At 40.7% G+C, this 23,603-nt stretch overlaps 1 protein-coding gene across 8 annotated transcripts in view; it reads left to right on the top strand.

The window, feature by feature from the left end:
• Window positions 1–23,603, top strand: part of mcamb (melanoma cell adhesion molecule b) — a 46,439-nt gene that overhangs the window by 19,280 nt on the left and 3,556 nt on the right. Inside the window, exons 2-19 of one of the 8 annotated variants that reach the window (XM_063493383.2) lie at window positions 9,018–9,142; window positions 9,247–9,472; window positions 9,993–10,063; window positions 10,168–10,255; window positions 10,352–10,531; window positions 10,829–10,959; window positions 11,066–11,201; window positions 11,307–11,422; window positions 11,633–11,774; window positions 11,886–12,010; window positions 14,536–14,674; window positions 15,740–15,826; window positions 16,537–16,599; window positions 17,524–17,592; window positions 20,038–20,106; window positions 21,146–21,184; window positions 22,725–22,760; window positions 23,165–23,288. In XM_063493383.2, coding sequence (XP_063349453.1) covers window positions 9,018–9,142; window positions 9,247–9,472; window positions 9,993–10,063; window positions 10,168–10,255; window positions 10,352–10,531; window positions 10,829–10,959; window positions 11,066–11,201; window positions 11,307–11,422; window positions 11,633–11,774; window positions 11,886–12,010; window positions 14,536–14,674; window positions 15,740–15,826; window positions 16,537–16,599; window positions 17,524–17,592; window positions 20,038–20,106; window positions 21,146–21,184; window positions 22,725–22,760; window positions 23,165–23,288 — 1,966 coding nt within the window. The remainder of the gene's footprint in view (window positions 1–9,017; window positions 9,143–9,246; window positions 9,473–9,992; window positions 10,064–10,167; window positions 10,256–10,351; window positions 10,532–10,828; window positions 10,960–11,065; window positions 11,202–11,306; window positions 11,423–11,632; window positions 11,775–11,885; window positions 12,011–14,535; window positions 14,675–15,739; window positions 15,827–16,536; window positions 16,600–17,523; window positions 17,593–20,037; window positions 20,107–21,145; window positions 21,185–22,724; window positions 22,761–23,164; window positions 23,289–23,603) is intronic. The other 7 variants (XM_063493384.1, XM_063493385.1, XM_063493386.1 and 4 more) reach the window with 7 other exon arrangements.

Here is a 23,603-nt window from a genome sequence, read left to right on the forward strand (position 1 = left end):
AAAAAAAGACATTTGTGGGGAGTTAGTATTTTTAGTTAGCAGAAAATCTTTTCTTTATGTCAAGATGAACCAAAAATGCACATTATGATCTTCTCATTTAAAGCTGCAATTGTGTGAAATTTCCACCGCTACATGTCATTAGATTGCAGATTCTGTTTTCATATCCCTCAGGATTCAAGGGCGTAATCCCAGCTACGGTAGCTGCTATAGGACAAACGTGTTAGTCAACCAAGAGGGATCAAAAAACATCAGATTTAGCCATGACTGCCAAAACCAAATAATGTCAGCACTTAGAAATAAATCAGGAAGTAAAAAACCAATGCGATAGCTTAATTAAATATTTTGCAGTATTTTATGTTTTCACCCTCAAGTCACCTCAAAAACTCACCGTTCATCAGGAGTGAGTGAACTCCTATTGCTTCAACAACTATTACTTTTTAGCTTTAGCTGCACTTTATACAGTCTATTTGAACAGTAAATGTATTTTATAAACCATATTGAGATCTTAATACGTTGTTAAATATACAAAGATTTAATGTTTAGTGATTTAACTTTAATTCACGGTATCGTCTAAGGTTTTTTTCTCTTTATGTGCGATATCTTCACCTGACGATCTTTTGTTCTTCCGTACTGTGGTAAAAACCTTCAGGACTGCTCACTTTTAAAATTATTAAAAGCCCGACTGCAGCATGAAGGGGAGACAGCTTGTTTGGAAGGTAAAAACATTAAGTAGGCTGATGAAAAATTTACAGAGACTACAGTTCCAACATTTGCAAAGCCATAACTGCCTCTCTGTGATAATGCAGCTACTTTGAATAGCTGTCATTACAAATGCCTGGCTGCTGAGTGGTTTTGAAGCCGTTTCATGACCCGACTGGGAAACTGCACCCTGAAGCTTGTCAGGAGCAAATAAAAGTTCTGGCACTTTGAATGGCTCTCTCCTTTATCTTTAGCCTGATTGCATTTCCTCCGTGTTAGATACAGTAAGTGTGCCGCTGAGTGATTACTGCGTGATAAATGTCAGAGGCCACAGCAACTCTCAGACACCTAAATACAACCTGTACAGCCACCTTGATTCCTCGCTTTCCCTCTTTCTTCCCTCCTCTCTATCTGATCTATCTCATCTATGGTCTATTCACTTTTCTCAGACTTATTTACATCTGTACAAAAAGCAGCCTGGCTGAGGCGCCGTCCTTCCCATGCTCCCTCTCACTCTCTCAGCCTATTTCTGGTGCCAGTCGGGTCAACGCGCCATAATTCTGCTGTATCATATAAGCAAACAAGCTTGATAGGCCATTGTTATTCTTAGATGTGACAGGGCTGGAAACATGTCACCGAGCTGTCGCCTCGTTTCACCAGCACGCATAAGGGAAATTATTTGGTTCACATACACGGGAGGCATGCATCCTGTTCTTCACGACAGAGTCCGGGGCAGTAAATTTAGCATATTAATTATAATTAGATTTAATGTTGTTATTTTTAAGATAATTAAGCTCTCGTGTGCTGTCCTGTTTATTCTGCCTTTATGCCTCTCAGCAGTGCTGTCACCAGACAGGATAGCGCACAGATTATGGCCATTAAAAATAGGACTGACCAGCTCGCAGTACAGATAGATAAGCTCTGCTGCCTCCATGTTACTTCTTCTTCTCTATAACATTCGATGGTCAAATGTCATAGAGTCCGTTCATGTTTTGATCCAGCGGATTCTCAGACTTTTCTTTTGGGCATAAACATGAATCGGGGGAATCCTTGCTATGTAAATATTAATACAGCACCTTAAAAAGTAACCCTGGGACAGAGGAAGCTGATTATACAAGGACACTGTAATGCAAACACAACTGCACTTTCTCTCCTTTAGATAAATGAATTCAGGGCCGTGTCTGCCTGCTGACTGCTGCAGATTCACCGAATTAAGCGTTTGGGGAGCAGCAAATGAGACGTAGCAGAGAAGGAAGTGTGTCATGTGCTAGTTGTCCTCAGATGTTTGCAGTAACATAACGATGTGCTTATTTCATGAGCCGAGGCTCAAGTTCAGGTCAGTAGTTACAGCTTAGTGACGTGTGTGTGCGTCTGTGAGCGCACATCTTACAGACAGACAAAAAAAAACGCCAGGTTTCCTATGTCTGTTTTCCATCGACCTTAGTAATCGTCTCCTCGGCCGCTGCTTGCTTTGATCTGATCTTTTTCTTTCTGTCAAATCTGAGAAAGTGCTTTTGGCCCCTTCTGGGAGCAGACTTAACATCAGCCTGTTCCTCCATATTTGGGATATTTTGACAGATATCGCCCCCATTTCACCTGAAATCTTCTCTTGCTCTTATTTAAAACAGAAAAAACATGCAGTTTTCATGAAGACAGTCAGGAAATATCGGTAATAAATGAATCTGTCAAGTTGCAGGGTTTTGAAAATGAACATGCCAGGCTTTAGTTTCCCTACAATATTTGCTTAGGCACTGACAACACAGGTTAAGGAAGGAAAGCCCGATAGATTATGTTGGCTAAACGTATTCACACGGGCGGGGTGGGGGGGTGTTTTCAGGCTGTTTGTTGGAGTCACGGTCCTGCACTTTATTTCCTGTCAAAAATCTAACTGGAAAACAAAGAAGTAGAATTTCCCTCCTGTGCGGTGTAAGATGAAATCTCCCTGAAACAAATCAGAAGGATGTAATGCAGACTTTTTGTTTTACATTTCTTTAACTCGACAGCAGAGATGTTTTGTTTTCTTTTTTTTACAGAGCTGTTGTTTTAGCTAAAGTTAATTGTGCACTTTTAATGATAATCATCTGAGTTATGTACAGAGGAAAATAAAAAGAGACATTAACTAAGAAAATGAGGAATGGGGGGTGGAGGGTTTCCTGTGGGGCACCGTGATGGTGCACTGTCTGTGGGATTGCATGCGTGTGTTTCAGTTTTCTCCTCTTGGGTAACTGCTGATTTTTTAAATTGGCTGTAGGTGTGGTGAGGTATTTGTTGTCTTTGGCCCGGTGTCAGCTTGGATGAAAAATGAGTGAACGATGGATTTTCCAGCCATCCTTGTGGGGCGCTGTTCCTCACCTAGACCACCATTTTAAAAAGAGCACAGGACAGTTAAGTAGAACGCCAGTGAATGTGCTGAAGGTGTATGTCCTGCCCTCTCCTCTGGCGATCATCTGCGGTCTGGGCTCGTTGCCAGAGAAAACAGGCGGCAGATTCAAGCCTGTCAATGAATCCATCGCGGTGCTAAACGTAAAACAGATTCCGGGCTTTGAACGACCACAAGGACCATTTCTTCTGTGCTCTGTACCTGTCAGATGGAGGCCTGCAGTGTTAAAATGAATGCACCCTGACTTCACTTTGCTTGCTGATTAGCAGCAACTAGACTTTTGTATGTATCCAAAATTGTCTGTACTTGTTATCATAGTCAGAGGCATGAAAGAAAAGAGATTTTGTAGGTGTGGGTAAGCATCCACAGATGCTAAGAGCTCGGCAGGAAACATTTTTTAATCAAATAGTTACAAATAGGAACCAATTGTTTTATTAACAATGAAATCAAAGACTCCTGCGAGTCTTTGATATGACTTCCTCTTGAGCTTATTGTCTCTTGTCCTGTGTGCCTCTGCTGTGTGAGCCTCTTATCTTTAAGTGGGTCTAATTTTGTGTTTGAATACAGTGCACCCTCTTTTGGGATGGACTGTGCTTTGCAGGGACAGTTAAACTGAGACAGCTATCGCTGTAGAGGGAATCACCTGCAGCTTTGACTGGAGCGTCTTTGTAAGAGCTGAAGAGAGATGAGAGCTCTTCGAGGCTTGATTATCAGTGCTGACACACATATGGAGCTCTCATATGCATATGTGTAAGATCCAGAATTCAGTTTTCCTCCTTCTGCAAAGAAGAAAAAGCTTTGAGCTTTGATTTATTGTTGAATTTGAAGTCCAACTCTATTTTTTTCACTCCAAAAACAAATTAGTTTTTATTGTCTGTGACAACTAGTGCAATCACTGATATGATGGCATTTTCAAAAGTAGATTTCAGTCATTCAGGGTTTTTTTTTCTTTTTTAAGTTTTGATTCTGATCTAGTGAAATTATCTGGATGAGCAGTGATCTCATCTTTGGGTTCCTCCTGTTCAGCGGCTTCACACTCGACTTTAAACTGCTCCAATCCCCCATTATTATACATGCTGAGATTGAAGTAGATCAGGTGAGATGAAGGATTGCTGAGAAAGACGGAGAAACATGGTTCTTGTGCAGCACTTTCCTCAAAGAACCTTATGCAACATGCCACATTCACACCTGCTTAAGTGCTTTCTAACATTCCCACTCCAATGGATGCATTGCAGAGCAACTTGTTGCTAGTATCTTGCCCAAGGATACTTTGGCATGCAGACTGGAGCAACCAGTAACTTGCTCTAGCTGATGAGCTACAGCCACCCCGGATGGATGCAGAGACCCCATAGATTCAACAAAGAGCTGGAAACATCCCTCAGTGATTCTGGTCCATGTTGACGTGATAGCATCACACAGTTGCTTCACATCCATGATGCAAATATTCCGTTACATCCCAAAAATGCTCTGTTGGATTGAGAACTGGTGTCTGTGGAGGCCATTTGAGTAAAGTGAACTTATTGTCATGTTCAGAAAAACAGTTTGAGATGGTTTGAGCTTTGTGACATGGTTATATATGATTATTATACTGCAAGCAGCCATGAGAAGATGGAAACACTGTGATCATAGGCTGTGGCACTTAAAAGATGGTCACTTGGTACAAAGGCACCCAAAGTTTGCCAAGAAAATATCCCTCACACCATTACATCAATGCTGGCAGCCTGAACCGTTGATATGAGGAAGGATGGATCCATACTTTCATGTTTTTTATGCCAAATTATGACCCTACCATCCAAAAGTCGAGACTTTTCAGACCAGGCAACATTTTTCAAATCTTCTGCTGGCCAGTTTTGTTGAGGTCAGTTTCCTGTTCTTAGCTGAGAGGAGGGGCACGCTATATGGTCTTCTGCTGCTGTGGTTTCAAGGTTCAGCATGTTGCACCTTAAGAGGCGCTCTACTGCATACCTTGGTTGTAAAAAGTGTTTTTTTTTTTAGTTACTGTTACTGCCTTCCTGTCTGGCTATTCTCCTCTGTTTTCTGATATCAAAAAGACATTTTCACCCAGAAAGTCTGAAACCCTTTTTCAGACTAAAGCCCAAAGATAGTTGTGTTTCATGAACTACCAATAGATCAGCAGTTTGAGAAACACTAAGACCAGCCGATCTGGCACCAACAACCACGCCATGTTCAGCCAACTTCAGCAGGTCATCTTGACCATCTTGCCTAAATGCATTGAGTTACTTCCATGTGATTGGCTGATTAGATTTTTTTAATGAGCAGTTGAACAGCTCTATGTCAGCTTTTGCAGGACTCACTGTTCTTGTTGCTGCAGTATGCAGCATGACAGCAGAGGCCTCCTCAATGGCTTGGTCTGATGCATAAGAGAGAATAAACACCTAATATATCCAAAGTTGACTGACGGTCCTATTGCATGATGGAAAACTGAGTGGATACTGGAATGAAACAAGTCAGGTAAAGTTTCTGACCTTTTCCTCCATCAAGATTTGTGAAAAACATGAAAACACTTTGGTAAGGGAATCGATTTATTTTAGATATAATAATACCAACATCAGTATGTGAAATCATTGTCTCAACACTCGTTAGTGGAAAGAATATAATTTGCAAAGTGGAAACCGTGGAGAGGTCCAGCTTTCTGCTGCGCAGCTTTTTCTCTGTCACGTTTATTTAAGACTGATATCCGCTGCACACCGACTAATATCCGTTCTCTCATCACGAGGAAAGCATCGATCCAATGCCTTGTGGGCAGCTTCTCTGATGGATGCACTGTGGAGATGAATACTGGTCAAGTTACTAATGAGATGTGATTGAGATTCCCATGAGCAAACACTCCAGCTGTCAGACGTGATGGGGAAAGAGTTTTCAAAACATAAAGCTTCAACTGCACAGCAGCAATCTCAATCCCAGTTGTTACTGTAGGTGAGTCCTCAGGTCGGGGATGGGGTACTGCGAGTGAGTCAGCGTTGTCCTTCCGTCGCTAATGGCCAGGAAATGTCTATGTTGGAGAAACTAATTGGATTTCTTTAACAGGAAAGCATCCGTCCAGCTCCATTAGTAAACAGTAACACGCAGCAGAGCGGGAGAAAAGGGGCGGGGGTTGAGAGACAGGAGGTGAGGAAGAGAAGGAAAGTATGTTTGTTGTTGTTGCAGTAGTGAGAGGTTTAGCTCGGGGCAGCTGTTGCTGTAAATGTGCGTTATCCAATGAAATGATGATGAGAAGAAACAACAGGAGTGGAGCAGGGATGTGTGTGGGTGATGAGCTCATCAGTGGACAGTCCTGGTGTTGTGATAATTCACTTTAACTGCCAGACCACACATCTGACACTTTTTCCTGGATGGAGTGTCTTTTGATGTTGAACGCAGGATAATGTCCTTTCTATAATACATATTTGGAGTTTCTCTTCCCCTGTGCTGCGCTGCACACTCATCGTAGGTGTATGTGTTACAGTAGTAGCTCTAGTTGCTTAAGAGTGCCTCAGCAAGTTATGCTCAGATTTGTCATTAATACAAAGAGTGCACAGCCACACGTGTCCACCAATATTTTACTTAAAATGTTTGGGGGGAAAAAAACTGACCGAAATTTCCGGTAATGTATAAAGCTAAAAGCTAAAACCTTTAATATCCTTTTAGTGTCTACGCTTACATCATCTTCTTTGATCATTTGGATCACAGCACATAGATTTTTGTAATGCTAGCGGGGTGAAGCAATGACAGAGCGGAAAGGAAGTGTCATTTCTCTCTAATTTATCACAACTGCCAATAAAATCCATAGCTTCATCAGTCATCGACTTAACTGTGACTTTAAGAATTAATAACAAAGCCATAAAGCTCTGTGTTTTATGTATAAAAGGAAGAAACAGTAGAAAGCTGTGTGATGACAGCTGAACTGTGTCCAGGTTACAGTTATCCGGCTTATCCGGGTAACTTCAGGTTTAACTCTGTGTCTTCACTATTACGAAGGTGATACATCGCCATGGTAACTTATTCTGCAGACTTAACTGGCTCCATAGAAGGTTGTGTTTGAGATTAGAGACCAACAGGAATGAAATCACCACTTAATGACCAATCAGTGCGCCCGAAAATAGCTTCACCAATCCTGTTTGATACCTCAGTAACTGGTGTGCAGAGACTAAAGCGGCTGAAGTCTTTCCGCCATGAGCATCAGTTATAAAAATAGATTATTACAAGCAACTGTATCCCTTATTACAAATGGTTTTAAAACAGTTTCATTTTTCTTAATATATATCCAGAAATATATTAATTAGGTAATTATAGCAATTTATTATGCAGATTTTCTTTTTTCTTTTTTTTAATTCTTTGATCTCAGACCATAGTTTTCCTCACACAGACACACACACACACACACACACACACACACACACACACACACACACACACACACACTTACATTGCTGCTTTGTGCGTGGCTGCTTTGTTGCTTTCATCCTGTATTGTGTACTTGACCACTTCATATGTTTCTTTTAGTATCGTTTTATCTTCATTTGTAAAATCAGCTGCTTTGTGCCAGTGAACTTTTCCAGGTTTGTGTTTGATCAGAACTTGCCAGTGCCACATGCTAAGCTATGCACTTATAGCTAGATTGATAAACTGTTATAAATAACACACAGTATATTAGTAGTATTTTAACTCACATTTAATTTAAGTCTTTTTAAATATGTACTCTCCATGAATCTGGTTATTAACTGTCAGTGGTTCCTGAAGCTCAATCTGCTTATGGCAGGATACTTACCAATCATATTTACATTTTCTTAAGCTTCGGTTGACATAAACTAAGATGTTTCCTGCCATCGCTCACAATACACAGACACTCAGGAAAGATTAAATCAAACCTGGCAGCCTCATGACCTCCAGGCTATATCTCTCATTGGCATCTCAAGCATCCACTGAGACACTGGGATGTAAAGTGTAATTGGGGGTCCCTCCTTTAGATTTAAAGGATGCCTCACATCAGGAGATCCTGGAAGGGGGAAAAACCACTCGGTCTTCAGAGGCAGATCATAAAGGAACAGTGGGGCTACTATGTTGCCTGTAAATTGGGCCTTTCTTCCTGTGAGAGGGTGACATGTTGGAATGCAGCACATTAATGTGGACATGGGTGGGCTTCTCATTCCTGTCATAGCATCTCCCTCTTCCTTTTGACTCGCAACAACTTTCTTCCCTGTTATTTATTTTTGATTCTTTGCCTGTTTGGGTTTGTTGTATCTCCATCTTGTCCGTTTCCATTAGTGGTTAAGCGTTCATTGTTCTTGTTGATATCAGGATGTTATTGCCGAATTTCATATATCTTGGTATGGATGCAAGAAATTCAGGGCCAGAAAAACTTCTTATCCAACACATGCTTTTCTGCCAAGAAGGTATTTGGTGTATCCTCTGGGGAGAGGAAAGAGGACAAGGAGACTTGGTGGTAGAATGAATGTAAGTAGAGGAAAGTATTCAAAGTAAGAACTTAGCAAAGAAAATTGAAAGTAGGCAGGAAAGTGAAGAAAGTACATGGGGGTAGTGGGAGTACTGGGAGGCTAGGCATACAGCAAGGAGAGGGGTAGGCTGGACACTAAAGGAAGGACTCAAATCAACTGGCTAGACAGAGAGAATAAAGTATGTCCTTGTATGAAGTTTGATGGTTCCCTGTTGCATACTGGTTTGCTGAATCAGCCATTTCATTTTAAACTATATTTGCATAAAGACTGACTGTGCCACGAACTGTCATACAGCAGCTGGCTACACAACAGCATGGAAGTCATGTCAGTGAGTCAGAGTGTAACGGTCCTCTTTTAAAAGAGATCAGTTTAAAGCTAAGTAGATAATTAGTTGTATGTGCAGCACCGAATTGCTTAATAATATGGCCAGTTCTTTTAAAAATATATATATGTTGGTGGGTAAGATGTCTCTTTTTTTTCAGCATGGGCCTTAGTGGAGGTGAACATGGAGGACAAAGTGGAGGTAATGGCTGGAGAGACGGCGCAGATCACCTGCATGTTTACAACTGACGAGGGCCTGGGCGGCACCACCATACAGTGGCTCTATGTGAGTTTGGTGAAGCTTAACATGCACAGAAACACACAGATGTGTGATGGGTGTCATGTTTCTCTGTTTGATTGATGTTTGATTCTGTGAACTCTGACCTTTAGGTGCTACCTAATAAGGAGAGAAAGATAATCTACAACAAAGAACCAATGCATGAGGCTGCAGAACAAAACACACCGTTCACGGGCCGGATCAGCTTGAACGTCACTGGAACCGCTGCTGTGCTGGTTATCAGAGATGTAGGAGTGATGGACAACTTGGAGTTTATCTGTGTCATCAAAACTCTCACACCTGAGGAAGCAGAGGGACGAACCCAGCTCCAAGTGTTTAGTAAGACACGGAAAGCTTTTATTGCTTTTTCTATGCTGTCTGCTCTCTCACATTGAAAGTATCAGTATCCTCACTTAATGTATGTTGCTCCATATTTTCCATATATTTCTTACTGCTGCTGCTACAAGCTAACTCTGCGAATCAACTTCAGATATTGTATCTGCTTCATTTGTTTTGGAAGAAAAACACAAGAAGATGGAACAGACCTCACCTGTTCATGAAACTGCTTACTGGTTTTCGTGGCCAATTACCTTTTTTTGTCCAATTTAGGTCCAGTTACTTTGCAAAACCTCTTAAATTAAAAACTGCTTTCAAATCGCATTCAGATTTTTTGATTTAAAGTCCACCGTGTGGCAGAAGTGCAAAGATTGTGTCTTTGTCCAACAAATTATGGAACTCACTGTATTAACATACCTATAGTGTTACAATATTTCTGAAATTTTTAGCTATTAGAATCTATGATTGTTTCTTTATAAATGCTTCCTTTTCTAGTTCTTATCTCTTCTTACGTCTTGTGCAGAATCACCAACCTTTCCTACAATTGAGGCCGTGGAAACAGGGATATCAGTAAATGAAGAAGAACCATCCAAGGTGAAAAGGTTTTGGCGATCACAAATATCAAAGACTAAAATTACAAAATGCCAGGATGAAATTTTATCATTTGAATCTCTTGTCCTGTCCCCCTCTCCCACCAGATTGGGTCTTGTAGGGTCAAAAACGGATACCCAAAGCCGAATATCACTTGGTACAGAAACAACATGCCTCTTCGCAATACTCCACATGGTGAGGCAGATTGATATTTAAAACTGGAATGCCTTAGCTGTTTCAGTTTGTTTCTGTCCTGTTCTTTTATGTTTACAGTATTTTTATTTCTTTCAGAGGTGGATGTAAAGTCCAGCATCACTACTGAATGGAGTGGTCTTTTCTCAGTCCAGAGTGAGCTGACAATGAAAGTTAAGAAAGAGGACAAAGATGCAGAGTTCTACTGCGAAGTCGTCTACTTTGTCCCTGGAGCAACCAAGATGACTGAGACTCAACGCATTAGCATCACTGTATACTGTGAGTTTCACCAATTGAAAGCAAACTGGCTTGCGTTTGGTTTCCAGTTCATCCCATGTTCTTGCACACCAAACTAGAAAAGAAGTCTCAAATTGAATCTTGCTTTTTGAAGTGGAAATGGATGTTATAGTTTCTCATGAAGTTCATGGCGTTAAAATAACACTATTGTTCAAGTATTATAGGATATTATACTAATAACATTTTCCTTAATTTGATTTAACAGACCTCAGAGTTTCCTATTTTTAAGGATAGTTCAGGTTTGCAGTTTAATCTTGAATTCATCTCTCTGTGTTTTAGATCCCCCCACTGAAGTAAATATTTGGGTGGAGTCACCAAAGGGCATAATCAAGGAAGGGGACACGCTTGAGCTTCGCTGTGAAAACAACGGCAACTATCCATCCTCAATCACCACAATCAAGCACCAAAATGTAAGAAAATCAGCACTTCCTTACTCCTCATTCATGTGGAAAGGGTTACAATTCAAGGTTTTCCTGAGCACTTTGAGGACATTAAAGTTAATCTTGAACTTTGCAGAGTGGCTACTCTGTGGAAAACAACAAAATGGTGCGGACTAATGTGACGCGTTTAGACGGTGGAGTTTATAATTGCACCTTTATGGAAACGGATAACTTTGAGGAGATCTTAGGGAGTACTAAGGTGTCGGTTAATTGTAAGTATTTTACTCTGGATGGTTTGTGAGCTTTTCATCAAACACATTTTACCAGTAGGTTCTCTGTTTGACTTGTATGCCTTGTTTCTCTGTCTGTGTGTGCAGACCTTGAATCGGCTGTTATAACGCCTAAAAACAGCATTACGGTGATGGAAGGAGAGGAGCTGAAGGCCAGCTGCAATGCCCTGTCTTCTCTCCAGACATCCACAGCCTGGTTTAAGGTTACATAGATACATACATATATACAATACAACTGCTTGTCTAACAGTAACAAGTAAGATGCACTTGGAAAACAATCATTTCACACTGTGGCAGAGCCGTACCAGCAGTTAGGTTGACTAGCAGACCTCTAACACCTATTTCATCCAGTACTTAGATGCTCATTTAAACGTGTTGAGTCAAACAAGCTTTTTTTGTTCACCTGTGTCTAGAATGAAAAGTTGGTGTCAAAAGGCAACTCTTTGAGTGTGAAGAGCGCAACGTTTGAAACAGCAGGGATGTATAAGTGTGTTGTGACCGTTCCTGAGATGGAGGGGATGAAAACCAGCGGCACACTTCAAGTCAATGTTAAGGGTGAGTCTGACAAATACTTTAAGTTGTATTTTCTTTAAATGAGACCATGTTCAAAGTTTGTGGCTGCATAGTTATTGCATAAGGTTGTATTTCTTGCTGCTCTGTCTGTAGGTTCGCCACAGATTTTCGGGCCAGACGTCCAAGAAGTGGAGACTTATGAGACAACTGTTAATCTGAATTGCAGTGCCAGAGGCTTTCCTGCTCCCACAATTATGTGGTCAACTTCTGATGGGAAGGTACAACAGATTGAAGCTTCTCATTCTGGGCTTAGTCACAGCCACAACAGAGATCTGCTTATTCCAGTTGTGACTTCAACAGGTTGATCCAAAGTCCTCCAGACCTCCAATTTGATAAATGCGTCCAGTGGGACAAATAGTGGAACACAATTTTTAACTTGAATTTTAAACTTAACTTAAATGCATTTTCTTTCCAATACCGTTGTGGTATTTTGCCGTTTACGGCACATGATTAAAAAAGATCTGGCTGGTGGACTGTGGGTGAGACTTCACATTAGTGGAGTATGGTCTTCACTTTTGTACAGTTTTAATAGTCTTAGTAACCACAAATCAGCAAGTCCTGAACAGATTAGCAATACAGATGCAGGAAAATTGAACAAAATGTTTCAACAACTACCGGACATTTTGTGCCTCAAGATATTTTGTGCAGTGATTTGTTTTATGATTAAAAGTGTGTGTTAGATATGTCCATCAGCCTCAGTTATGCAGTTGTTTAGTGCTAAAAGCATTAAAGCATGCTAACTTCCTAGAACAAAATGGTAAAAATGGTTAATTAGCATTAGCATGCTAACATTATCATTTAGCTGACATCACATCAGATTCTCACTGATTTAAGCAGCACTGGTTGGTAGTGGTGCAATGGATCAAAAAACTCACGGTTTGGATCGGATCACGGTTTTAAGTCACGGATCGGATCAATTTTCGGATCAGCAAAGAACGAAACGACAAGAAAAATTAATTTTTTTACCCATTAAAAAACATTCAACTTAATACTCATTCCACGCAATTATATAACAAACAAATTAAGGTGCTATATAGGGCAGTACAGGGCTTTGTATCTACCACTCAGCTGTGATATAATGAGCGGTCACGGTCACGTAGCTTTCCGTTGCCCTGGAGGTCCACCCATCTGTAGTTAGGGCAACAGAAGATGCCTGGGACAGTTCAGCCATAACTTTAGACTTTTCCTGCTCATACATGCTTGGAACGATCTTGTCACTGAAGTGGACGCGCAACGGGATATCATAGCGTGGCTCAAGCACGTTTAAACCCCTTGTTTTGTACAACAGAATAGGACCTCATGTCTGGAGCTATAAACACCCCAATAGCTTTTGTAATAGCTTTAGCCCGGTCAGATTGGGCAGCAAAGGGCTGCTTAAATGCCGCAAACTCCTCTGCTCCTCCACTTGGACCGCTAGCGTTGGCCATGACTTAGAGCTGGGCGATATATCGAGTTTTTTAAAAATATCGATATATTTTTATACGAGATATAAGATGTGACAATATCCTTTATATCGATATAGTGTATGTTACGTTATAATTATAGTTGTGGAGCCACAAGTTTGCGACAAGATGGACACGGCAAATCTCCGTTAACGAGTTACTGCGCATCGCCCCGTGCATGGGGCTGGACGACGTCAATGTGTTAACGAGCTAACCACGCTAACGAGCTAACCACACTAACGCCATGCAGCCAAGAGGGGCTGCACAGCCTAGAATCCTTTCATTTTCTCAAAAGTTGACAGCGCGCCTTATGTATAAATTCTGGTTGTGCTTGATGGCCGCGAACCGATTTTATGTGGTACACAGCGCTCAGCAATCTGTCAATAAATGTTTTAGTACGACTTTGGTAAGCTAGGGAGCTGCACCGCTTGATGGATTGTCGGAGCATTACGGCTACCGAGGAGCCTCACGTAGTAATACGTACTGTGCTTCAACGTAATATTACCGTACTGTGTGTGTATAAGGACCATAAATGGCACCTGTTAAGAGACATGGTTACGAAGCGGATTTCAAACTCCAGGCTGTCAGTCACACAGTAGAAGTTGGGAACAGAGCAGCTGTGAAATCTGTCTGTCTTTGTTATTATGCTCAGCGTCTTTTAGTTTACATTTTGACTGCACAATTGGGAGCTTTTTGTTATGCATAAAAACAACATTGTTTTCTTTTATTTATGGAGCATTATTATTTAATAAATGCTCATAATTTATTTTTGAGTAATTTTTTCATGTACATCTATGCTGTATGTTAATAAAAGTGCCTGTGTGACATCTGGGAAACAGCTTTGACTAAGAACTCTCTTTTTGTTCTTACCTTACGGCTTTAAAAAAAATATCGAGATATATATCTTATATCGCCATCCAGGTAAAAAATATCGAGATATGAATTTTGGGTCATATCGCCCAGCCCTACCATGACTATTGCAGACAGACTGACCACGCCCACCATACACATATTTTTTTTTTCTTTTTCGAATCTTCGGATCACCGAACCATGGAGTGGGATCGGTTCTGATCATGGATCAACAGTGATCCGTTGCACCACTACTGGCTGGTTTTTACTGAGTTAGAAATAAATTTGATTGGACTGACAGAGCTAATGCTAGCTAATGTCTAGTTTACCTGCACGATGATGATGGGCATGCAAACCTTTAGTCTTTGGAAGTCTATATCAATATTGTGCTCAACTGTCTTCTCACCTTGGATCTGCTTTTCTATTTCTGTCTTTAACTGTCCTTATTGCAGAACCTAAATGCATTGCAAACAGAGACTGAAGATGGCGCTCAGAGTGAGGTCACTTTCAAGATCACCTCCAATGTGAAAGTTTTCTGCAATGCCAGCAATGACTTTGGCTCTAAAGTGGTGGAGTTCAACATCAAAGCCAGTGAGTTCTTGCAGCCTGTGCTTCCTTTCTGCAATCTTTGTAGTTAGTAGTTCAGTCAGGTTCGTCACAGAGTTTAGAGTTCATCATAGCGCAGATGGCTCATCATAGATGGCTGATCACAAGATTTTTCTACGGACACTAGAATACACTGTATTCGACGAAATCCACTGCTTTTGTTTGAATCATAGCTTTCTGTTAGTTTTCTGTTCCAGCGATTAATACAAACAAGGATTCTTTCTGACATGGAAAAGTTACTTATGGAGTTCTTCTGTGTCTACATGTCTCTGCTATGCAGATGATGTTGAGTTGTATTTATCAAACGACATGACAAAAATCAGTTAAGCTAGACATAAAGGCCTTCATCTATGAAATATTGGAGAGACAGACTGGGTGGAGTCTCCTGGGTGACTCCACCCAGGAGACAGACTCTGTCTGCTTTTAAGATTTGGCTTCGAGCCTTGTTCATAAAACAGGTGATCCTGGAAAAGCCCTCTGCTGTAGGCTCAGACTGTTGGTGGACTTCATGAGGTCCACTGACCAGTTCTTCTCCACTCCCCTCTTTTCACTCCTGATATGTTCATATGTCAGTACTGTATGTCATTAACTTTAGTCATTTCTCTTCCAAAGTTTTGTCTCCCTATTTTTTTCTCTTCTCTTTCCATTCACCCTCCATCCAGACCACGGGGGAGTTCTTCCTTCCCTCTGTCGCCAAGTGTTTGCTCAAAGGGAATCCTCTCATTGTTGGGTTGTTCTCTCTAATATAAAGGCGACTGTTGTGAAATGGCACTTTACATAAAAATGAACTGAATATGCCTGCATGTTTTTATTCGTTATCCTCACTTGCCACTTTTACTTGTGTCCCTCCCCCCTCATGTCTCTATTCATTTTCATCTAAAGGTCTTGAGTTTTGCTACATGATGTAACGTCTTGTCTGTGATTGTTCAATTTTTATATTTTTTTTGTTGTTTTTCACATTCTTCACCCTGGTAACCCTTATGTTGTTTAATGGGCACCCATGTGTAAGTAACAAAATTACGTCCTTTCTGTGCCTCTACCTGCTTTTAGTTTTAAACACCATATTAACAACAATCACTTCCATGCCAACAATCAGCACTACCACACGATCAACCACTACTATAGCCAGTGACACAGGTAAGACCACAGTTACTCTACTGTGTCTGTTTTTCATCATGCAAATGAAACCAGCTGCTAAATGCAAAATTAAATTTGACTGGGAAAGAGAGATTTTTAACTTGTCAAAAAGCTCCCAGCTCGAATTTGCGAGACAGGCACACTCTCTGTTTTTATGACGAGGCTTCAAACATTTCCTTTTGATAAAGCTCATAATTATAACTGGAACTGGCGACCATGAACCATGCCTTACTTATGCTGCTATCGGCTGAGACTAATGTTACTCCCATGATGCACTGAGCAGTTCTACATTCTTTTCATTCCCTGTGTGTTTATATGTAACTACTGCATGCTATTGATTTTTGTCTGTCTTATATCTTATACTTTGTGTTTTGTTCTTGGCTCTTCATGCTCTCCTTCTTTTCTCTTTCTGTACACTCACTGGCTGCCCCTCCCTGAGCCGGTTTCTGCTGGCAGTCTTCCTGTTAAAAAGGAGTTCTTCTTTCCCACTGTCACCAAATGCTTGCTCATAGGGAATCCTCTTATTGTTGGGTTTTCTCTTCATCTAAATGGCCTAAGCTCTGCCAAGTGCTGTAACCTGTTGTTGTGACTGTGAATATTTCACTCTGTATTGTTGCTGTCATTTTGTCACTGTGTACCTGCGTTGTTTAGTGTGTACCCCTGTGTAGTAACAAACATGACCTCCTGTCTGTGCATCTAACTGTTTTTAGTTGTACACACCACACCAACAACCACCACTACCACATCAACCAATACTATAACTGATGACACAGGTAAGCTCACGATTACTCTGCTCTGCCTGTTTTTTGTTTTTTTTAACATGGAAATCAAATCCGCTGTAGAGCTGTCTTTCATTTTAAGAAGAGGCTTAAAACATTTCTTTTTGATGAAGCTTATAGTTATGGCTGGATCTCGTCATCCTGAACCATCTCTTAGTTATGCTGCAATAATTTTAGGCTGCTGATAGACCTTCTACAATGCACTGAACATTTTTTCTTCAATCCCCTTTTATTATTCCCCATGTCTTTATCTGTCACTGCTGCATGTTATTAATGTTTGTCAACTCTTTTCTGTAGTTTGTGTTTTGTTCTCCCCTTTTCTCTCCTTTTTCCCTCTCACTGGCTGCCTTTCCCTGAGCCTGGTACTGCCAGATGTCACTGTTGCCAAGTATTTATTCATGGAGAATCCTCTGATCACTGGCATTTTTTTGTATAGTATTGTTGTTAAAATTGAACTGAATATGTCTGTGTACACTGCTCTGAAACTGTATTTTGTCCTTCTAGATTTATTTTTAAGTATATTTTTTATCAAATGTTTCAAATCACCAAACAAATTTTAATGTTAGACAAAAATAGTAAGAACAACATGCAGTTTTTAAGAGCAACTGGGTTATACAGCAGGACCATGATCCAGAGCACACCAGCAAGTCCACCTCTGAATGACTCAAAACACAGTGAAGCTTTAGGATTGGACTACTTAAAGTCCAGACTTAATTCAGATGGAGATGCTTTGGCATGACCTTAACATGGCATGTTTAAATACGTTCCAATGTGGCTGAGTTAAAACAATGCTCCAACATGTTGTCTGTGATTGTATTTCACTCTGTGTTGTTTCCTGTTGTCACTGTTAACCCGTGTGATGTTTAATGTGCACCCCTGTGTGATAACAGCAGTCGCCTCCTCTCTACCTGCTTTCAGTTATATACAACACATCAACTACCAATACTACCATACCATCAACAAACATTACCTTTATCAATGACACCGGTAAGATCACAGTCACTCTGCTCTGCCTGTTTTTTGACATGGAAAACAACTCCGCTATGAAGCTCTATTTCATTTTAAGACGAGGCTTCAAACATTTCTTTTTGATGAAGCTTATAGTTATGGCTGGATCTCGTCACCCTGAACCATCTCTTAGTTATGCTGCAATAATTTTAGGCTGCTGATAGACAATGTTCCCTCTAATTTTTCACGTGTCCAAGCGAACACACAAACTCCCTGAGCGGTCCCTTGGAGCTGTGAGCAACAGCAGACGTGTGCACTGTGGTCACGCCAGCATCGAATCCATCCAAGTTACATGGTTTATTAAAATAATCAAATTACAGCATTTACATTTATATTAGACTACTTTTAATTAAGTGCTTTAGCCCACTTACAATGAAAATTTTAAAAAATCTTGTTCATGACCTGTGTAGTATGCTAACACTATTGGAAGTAAAAGCTCCAATTTTGAAAACACATTTTTTTTTTTTTTTTTAATATAAAGCTCTGACTTGTATTATGAGTATGAGTCTGTGGTCTGGGAGAGAGTCCTGTAACTCTCTGTCTGCAAAATACAGTATATAATGACCAATGTTGGGCAATTAATTATATAGTTACTTCTTCAAAAAAGTAACTGAGTTATGCAAACAACAAACTTTTTTGCAGCTGTTTACCTAAAAATGCAGCCAAGGTGTTTTTTTAAATAAACATTTCAAACTCTTTAGAGAACAATCAGGTGTTCTGCATCAAATTTGATGCCACACAAATTATTTGTGCCGCTCCAAAAAATAATTTCTGTCCACTATGAGATAAAGGAGAACAACAGCCTGATACCTGCAGGCCTGACAGCAGATGTATCACTCCTGTAACACCTGTAACATTCAGCAGTCGCCTCATTGTTCTGACACACACAACAAAACTACTGACTACACTACACACTAACTACACAAGATTTGCGCTAAACGTTGCAAATCTCTCACATCTCAAAACACCGCCGTCACTCCTAAAACTTCCCCCTTCCTAAACAACTGAATGCCATGTTGCCATATCATTTTTTGATTGGTCAACATTGTACATTTTTCGACCAATAGGAAAGGGTGGGGTTTTTTTGGTTTCATCTTTGCTCACAGGCAGAGAGTGCATTCGAGCGTTTTCCTTATAAAACGCCGTTTTTACCGTTTCTTCCCGCTGTAAATATAAACAACGATAGTATTCAGGAAGAAAACCAAACATTGCAAATATTTTATCATAACTCTGGTTTTACGTGGCCTATCAACACAATTTAAAAACTGGTATAAAGTCCACACTTTTTCCGTCAATTGTTCCGTCTGTCCTGCTCACATCGCCAATGGTTGTACACGTTGTCATTAACGTGGCTTCACTCCACATCAGCCACGCCGCTTTGCTAGCTAAAACACCGGTGTCGGCACATAAGGACGCTGTCATAGCCTGTCAACCACGTTGATTAGCTGCGTATATATGAATGTGAATCACATTATTGGCTGGACTATGGGATAAGGTGGCATCGTTCTAATCCCATACTGGAGCAGTCACTTACTGACTAACACTGCAAAACAGAATTGTTAAGGCATTTATTTTAATTTCAATTCAGGTTAGATGTTTTTTTTGTGTGTGTGCAACGCAGATTTTCTGTGCGCAGAGACCGTCCCAGCAGTGCGCAATTGTGCACGCGCGCAGCTTAGAGGGAACATTGCTGATAGACCTTCCACAATGCACTGAACATTTTTTCTTCAATCCCCTTTTATTATTCCCCATGTCTTTATCTGTCACTGCTGCATGTTATTAATGTTTGTCAACTCTTTTCTGTAGTTTGTGTTTTGTTCTCCCCTTTTCTCTCCTTTTTCCCTCTCACTGGCTGCCTTTCCCTGAGCCTGGTACTGCCAGATGTCACTGTTGCCAAGTATTTATTCATGGAGAATCCTCTGATCACTGGCATTTTTTTGTATAGTATTGTTGTTAAAATTGAACTGAATATGTCTGTGTACACTGCTCTGAAACTGTATTTTGTCCTTCTAGATTTATTTTTAAGTATATTTTTATCAAATGTTTCAAATCACCAAACAAATTTTAATGTTAGACAAAAATAGTAAGAACAACATGCAGTTTTTAAGAGCAACTGGGTTATACAGCAGGACCATGATCCAGAGCACACCAGCAAGTCCACCTCTGAATGACTCAAAACACAGTGAAGCTTTAGGATTGGACTACTTAAAGTCCAGACTTAATTCAGATGGAGATGTTTTGGCATGACCTTAACATGGCATGTTTAAATACGTTCCAATGTGGCTGAGTTAAAACAACGCTCCAACATGTTGTCTGTGATTGTATTTCACTCTGTTGTTTCCTGTTGTCACTGTTAACCCGTGTGATGTTTAATGTGCACCCCTGTGTGATAACAGCAGTCGCCTCCTCTCTACCTGCTTTCAGTTATATACAACACATCAACTACCAATACTACCATACCATCAACAAACATTACCTTTATCAATGACACCGGTAAGATCACAGTCACTCTGCTCTGCCTGTTTTTTGACATGGAAAACAACTCTGCTATGAAGCTCTATTTCATTTTAAGACGAGGCTTCAAACATTTATTTTTGATAAAGCTTATAGTTATGGCTGGATCTGGTGACCCCTGAGACATCCCTTATTCATGTTGCGATAGATTTAGGCTGCTGGTAGACCTCCCATGATGCACTGAGCATTTCTCCCATAATATGTCTCTAATGCATGTTATTAAGTTTTGTCAGTTCTCTCCTGTAGCTTGTGTTTTGTTCTCTCTTTTTTTCTCTTCTCTTTGTACTTACCGGCTGCACTTGCACCTTTTCCTGTTAAAAAGGAGTTCTTCCTTCCCACTGTTGCCAAGTGCTAATGGGGAATCCTCTGATGTTGAGGTTTTCTCTCTAGCACTGTTGGGTCCTTATCTTTCTACATAAACCACCTCAAAGAACTGTTGCTGTATAAATAAAAATTCAGTTCCCCTCACTTTTCCCTTTTACTCGTGTCCCTCCCGTTCACATCCGTGTCTCTGTGTGTTTTGACTTTCATCTGAAGATGCTGAGCTTTGCCAAGTGTTGTAATGTGTTGTCTGTGATTTTTCATATTCCACTCTGTGTTGTTGTTGTTATTTTTTCACACTGATGTCTTAAGTGCTTAAAAAGAGCAATTGGACTTCTTCAGGTTTGGGAAGACATTTCGTCTCTGATCCAAGAGGCTTCTTCAGTTCTAAATAAACTGGCGGGCAGTCTTGATACCCGTTCCCAGGTATTTCAAATGTGAGTTCCACCTCCAAGGAGACAGTGCACAGTGGGGTTTAAATCTCCGCCAGTTGTTTCAGAACTGAAGAAGCCTCTTGGATGAGATGTGAAGCTACAAAAGTCCATTTGCCTTCTTTTTAAGAAGTCATAGCTGGCATGTCCTTGATGACTGAGAACCTATGCAGACTTTTTGACACTGTTAAACTCTGTGATGTTAAATGTGCGGCCCTGTGTAGTGACCCAAATAACCTCCTCTCTGTGCCTCTGCCTGCTTTCAGTTACACAAAACACATCAACTAACTATGTCAATGACCCAGGTAAGACCACCGTACAATTAAATCAGCTACAAGATGCATAATTAAACTTGGTTGACAGAAATAGGTAGTTCATTTATCAAAAAGCTCCCAGTTTGGATTCAGGAAACAGTCGCCCTCCATCATTTTCACATTAGGTTTAAACTTTTTGTTAAAGTTTAGATAGGGCTTGATCTTCTCCACACACCTTTTTCCACTCCTGATGCATTTATGTGCCGCTGCTGCATGCTGTAACTTTTGTCTACCCTCTTTATGTTCTCCCGTTCTTTTTTCCCCTCTATTCTTCCCGTTCAGCCTACACCCAGTCATGGCAGGTGGCTGTTGCTGATTGTTGGCTCTTTACTTTGCAGAATCAAGTGCCTTGAGATGACCGTTGTTGTGAATTGGCAATATATAAATAAAACTGAATGGAACTGATTGAATTGAAAGCTTATAACCCGCAAATTCAGAGTCTCCAGACTTTCTTTCATTTAGTCTTGTGGGGCAGTTTTTTTTTCTGTAAGTCAGAAAGAAAGAATAAGAGCAAGGAGGCGTGAGGCAAACTCAGAAACACCTGCAGGCCTTATATTCACTGTGGTATGATAGATAGGCCATTAAAAGTGAGGTTTGTTGTTGTTACAGGGTGTCTTAATTATTAATTTATTGTCACGACTGCTGTTCTGCATGTTGGGTTATTATAAATGTAGACGTTTTGTTTTAATGTAGTCTTAAAGTTTGAGATTGAAGTCATGTTTGCAAATGATGTGGAAATAAAAAGAGAAAGGTTCACACACGTACATGCATCATTGTGACTGTCTGGGGAAGCCGATGCTTTAAATGCACTTAGAGCGAATCTCCTGACTCCCATTATGGGTCCTGCTTTGTGTTTTTCTGTGTCTGCTCTCTGTTTATGTCACGCCGGGAAATTTTCAGCCCCTCAGGGGAAAACTGCTCTGAGTCCATGTTTCTCCCAAAGCGTTGATAAACGGGATTAAACAGGGCCGCTCTGGAAAATGACTCTTCTGCTGCTGACCACAGTTTGCATATCAAAGTTGATGTTTAGATTCAAAACACTGATAAGATCCTCTGAAATTAAACATTTATTCAGGACTCTGCTGAACATCAGCAACACAAACCTGGGGTGTCAACCATAAGCCCGTGGGCCAGAGCTGACACAGCAAAGACTCCAATCTGGCCCACTGGACACCTTTGGAAGGAGGACTTAGCTTTTGAACTTTTAACTGTATTTTCATGTTTTACAGCTTTTCCTATTCATAAAGACCTCTTCCATTGCCATTCATATCACTGGGCAATCAGCTGCCAGATCTTTCTCTGTAATTTTAAACATTTGTCATTTAAACGTTTGTCATGTCGAAAATCTGAATGTTGAAACTGCATATATAAGACATCTCGGAGATTAAATGTGACAGAGGCATTTCACTGGTCCGGCCCACTTAAGATCAAAGTGGGCCACGTGTCCCTGATCTAAACTGTGTTTGAGTATTATATGAGGTATTTACATGCATATGCCCACTGATTCCTGTGTTCATTTGGTTTTTCTCAGTTCAAACGCCCACCAAATCACCGAATATCAAGAAAGGTTTGTACATCACTCTGCTGCTGCAGATTCTCTACCGCCTTCCTTCCACTTCTCCTCTGTGAGCACACTTCTCGCTCTCTCGCCTCCTAGCTTTCATGAGAACCCTCCCTGGTGATGAACAAAACATCAAAACGTCATTGGGTTGTTCATCATCTTCACCTCTTCCTGTGCATGTTGTCATGCCATTGTAAAAGCACTGCTGCTACTGCAGCCCTGATAAACTGCCACTTTGTTTCTTTATCTTTCAGGGTCACCTGAGTGATGCTACTGCCACACTCTCTTTAGATGCATTGCAAACTATATCTCCACCTGTATCAGACTCTCCTGTCTCCTGCTGTCATTCTATTCCAAAATCCGGGTGCAGTAAGTAAAGCTGTGGGTGTTTTGTGCTTCTTCTCCAATAGAGAGCAAAGGTTTTGTTATCGCAATCATCATCATCGCCATCCTCCTTCTGGCTATCTTGGGAAGCGTGCTCTATTTCCTGTACAAGAAGGGCAGGATCTGCGGCCGATCTGGCAAGCAAGACTTGTAAGTGCAATGACAGCAGTTCCATGCATAAACACACAATGTGTCCACATAAGGAGACATTAAAATGGGATTTTATGGCTGGACTGTATCACAGTATTGTAGTTCTATAAGATAACAACCATAAACTGAATTTCAATGAGGAGACCATTAGAATGAACTGAACATGATGCATCGATGTAGAAAATTCAGTTATGCTAGTTTGTGATTAGACTCCGATGGCCCTTCACAGTAGAATGAACCCCCCAGAGTCTAGACCAGGGGTGGGCAACTCCTGGTCTCGAGGGCCGGTGTCCTGCAGGTTTTAGATGTGTCCTT

Source organism: Pelmatolapia mariae, linkage group LG14 (genome assembly GCF_036321145.2).
Source record: "Pelmatolapia mariae isolate MD_Pm_ZW linkage group LG14, Pm_UMD_F_2, whole genome shotgun sequence".
In the NCBI taxonomy this organism is placed as follows: Eukaryota; Metazoa; Chordata; class Actinopteri; order Cichliformes; family Cichlidae; genus Pelmatolapia; species Pelmatolapia mariae.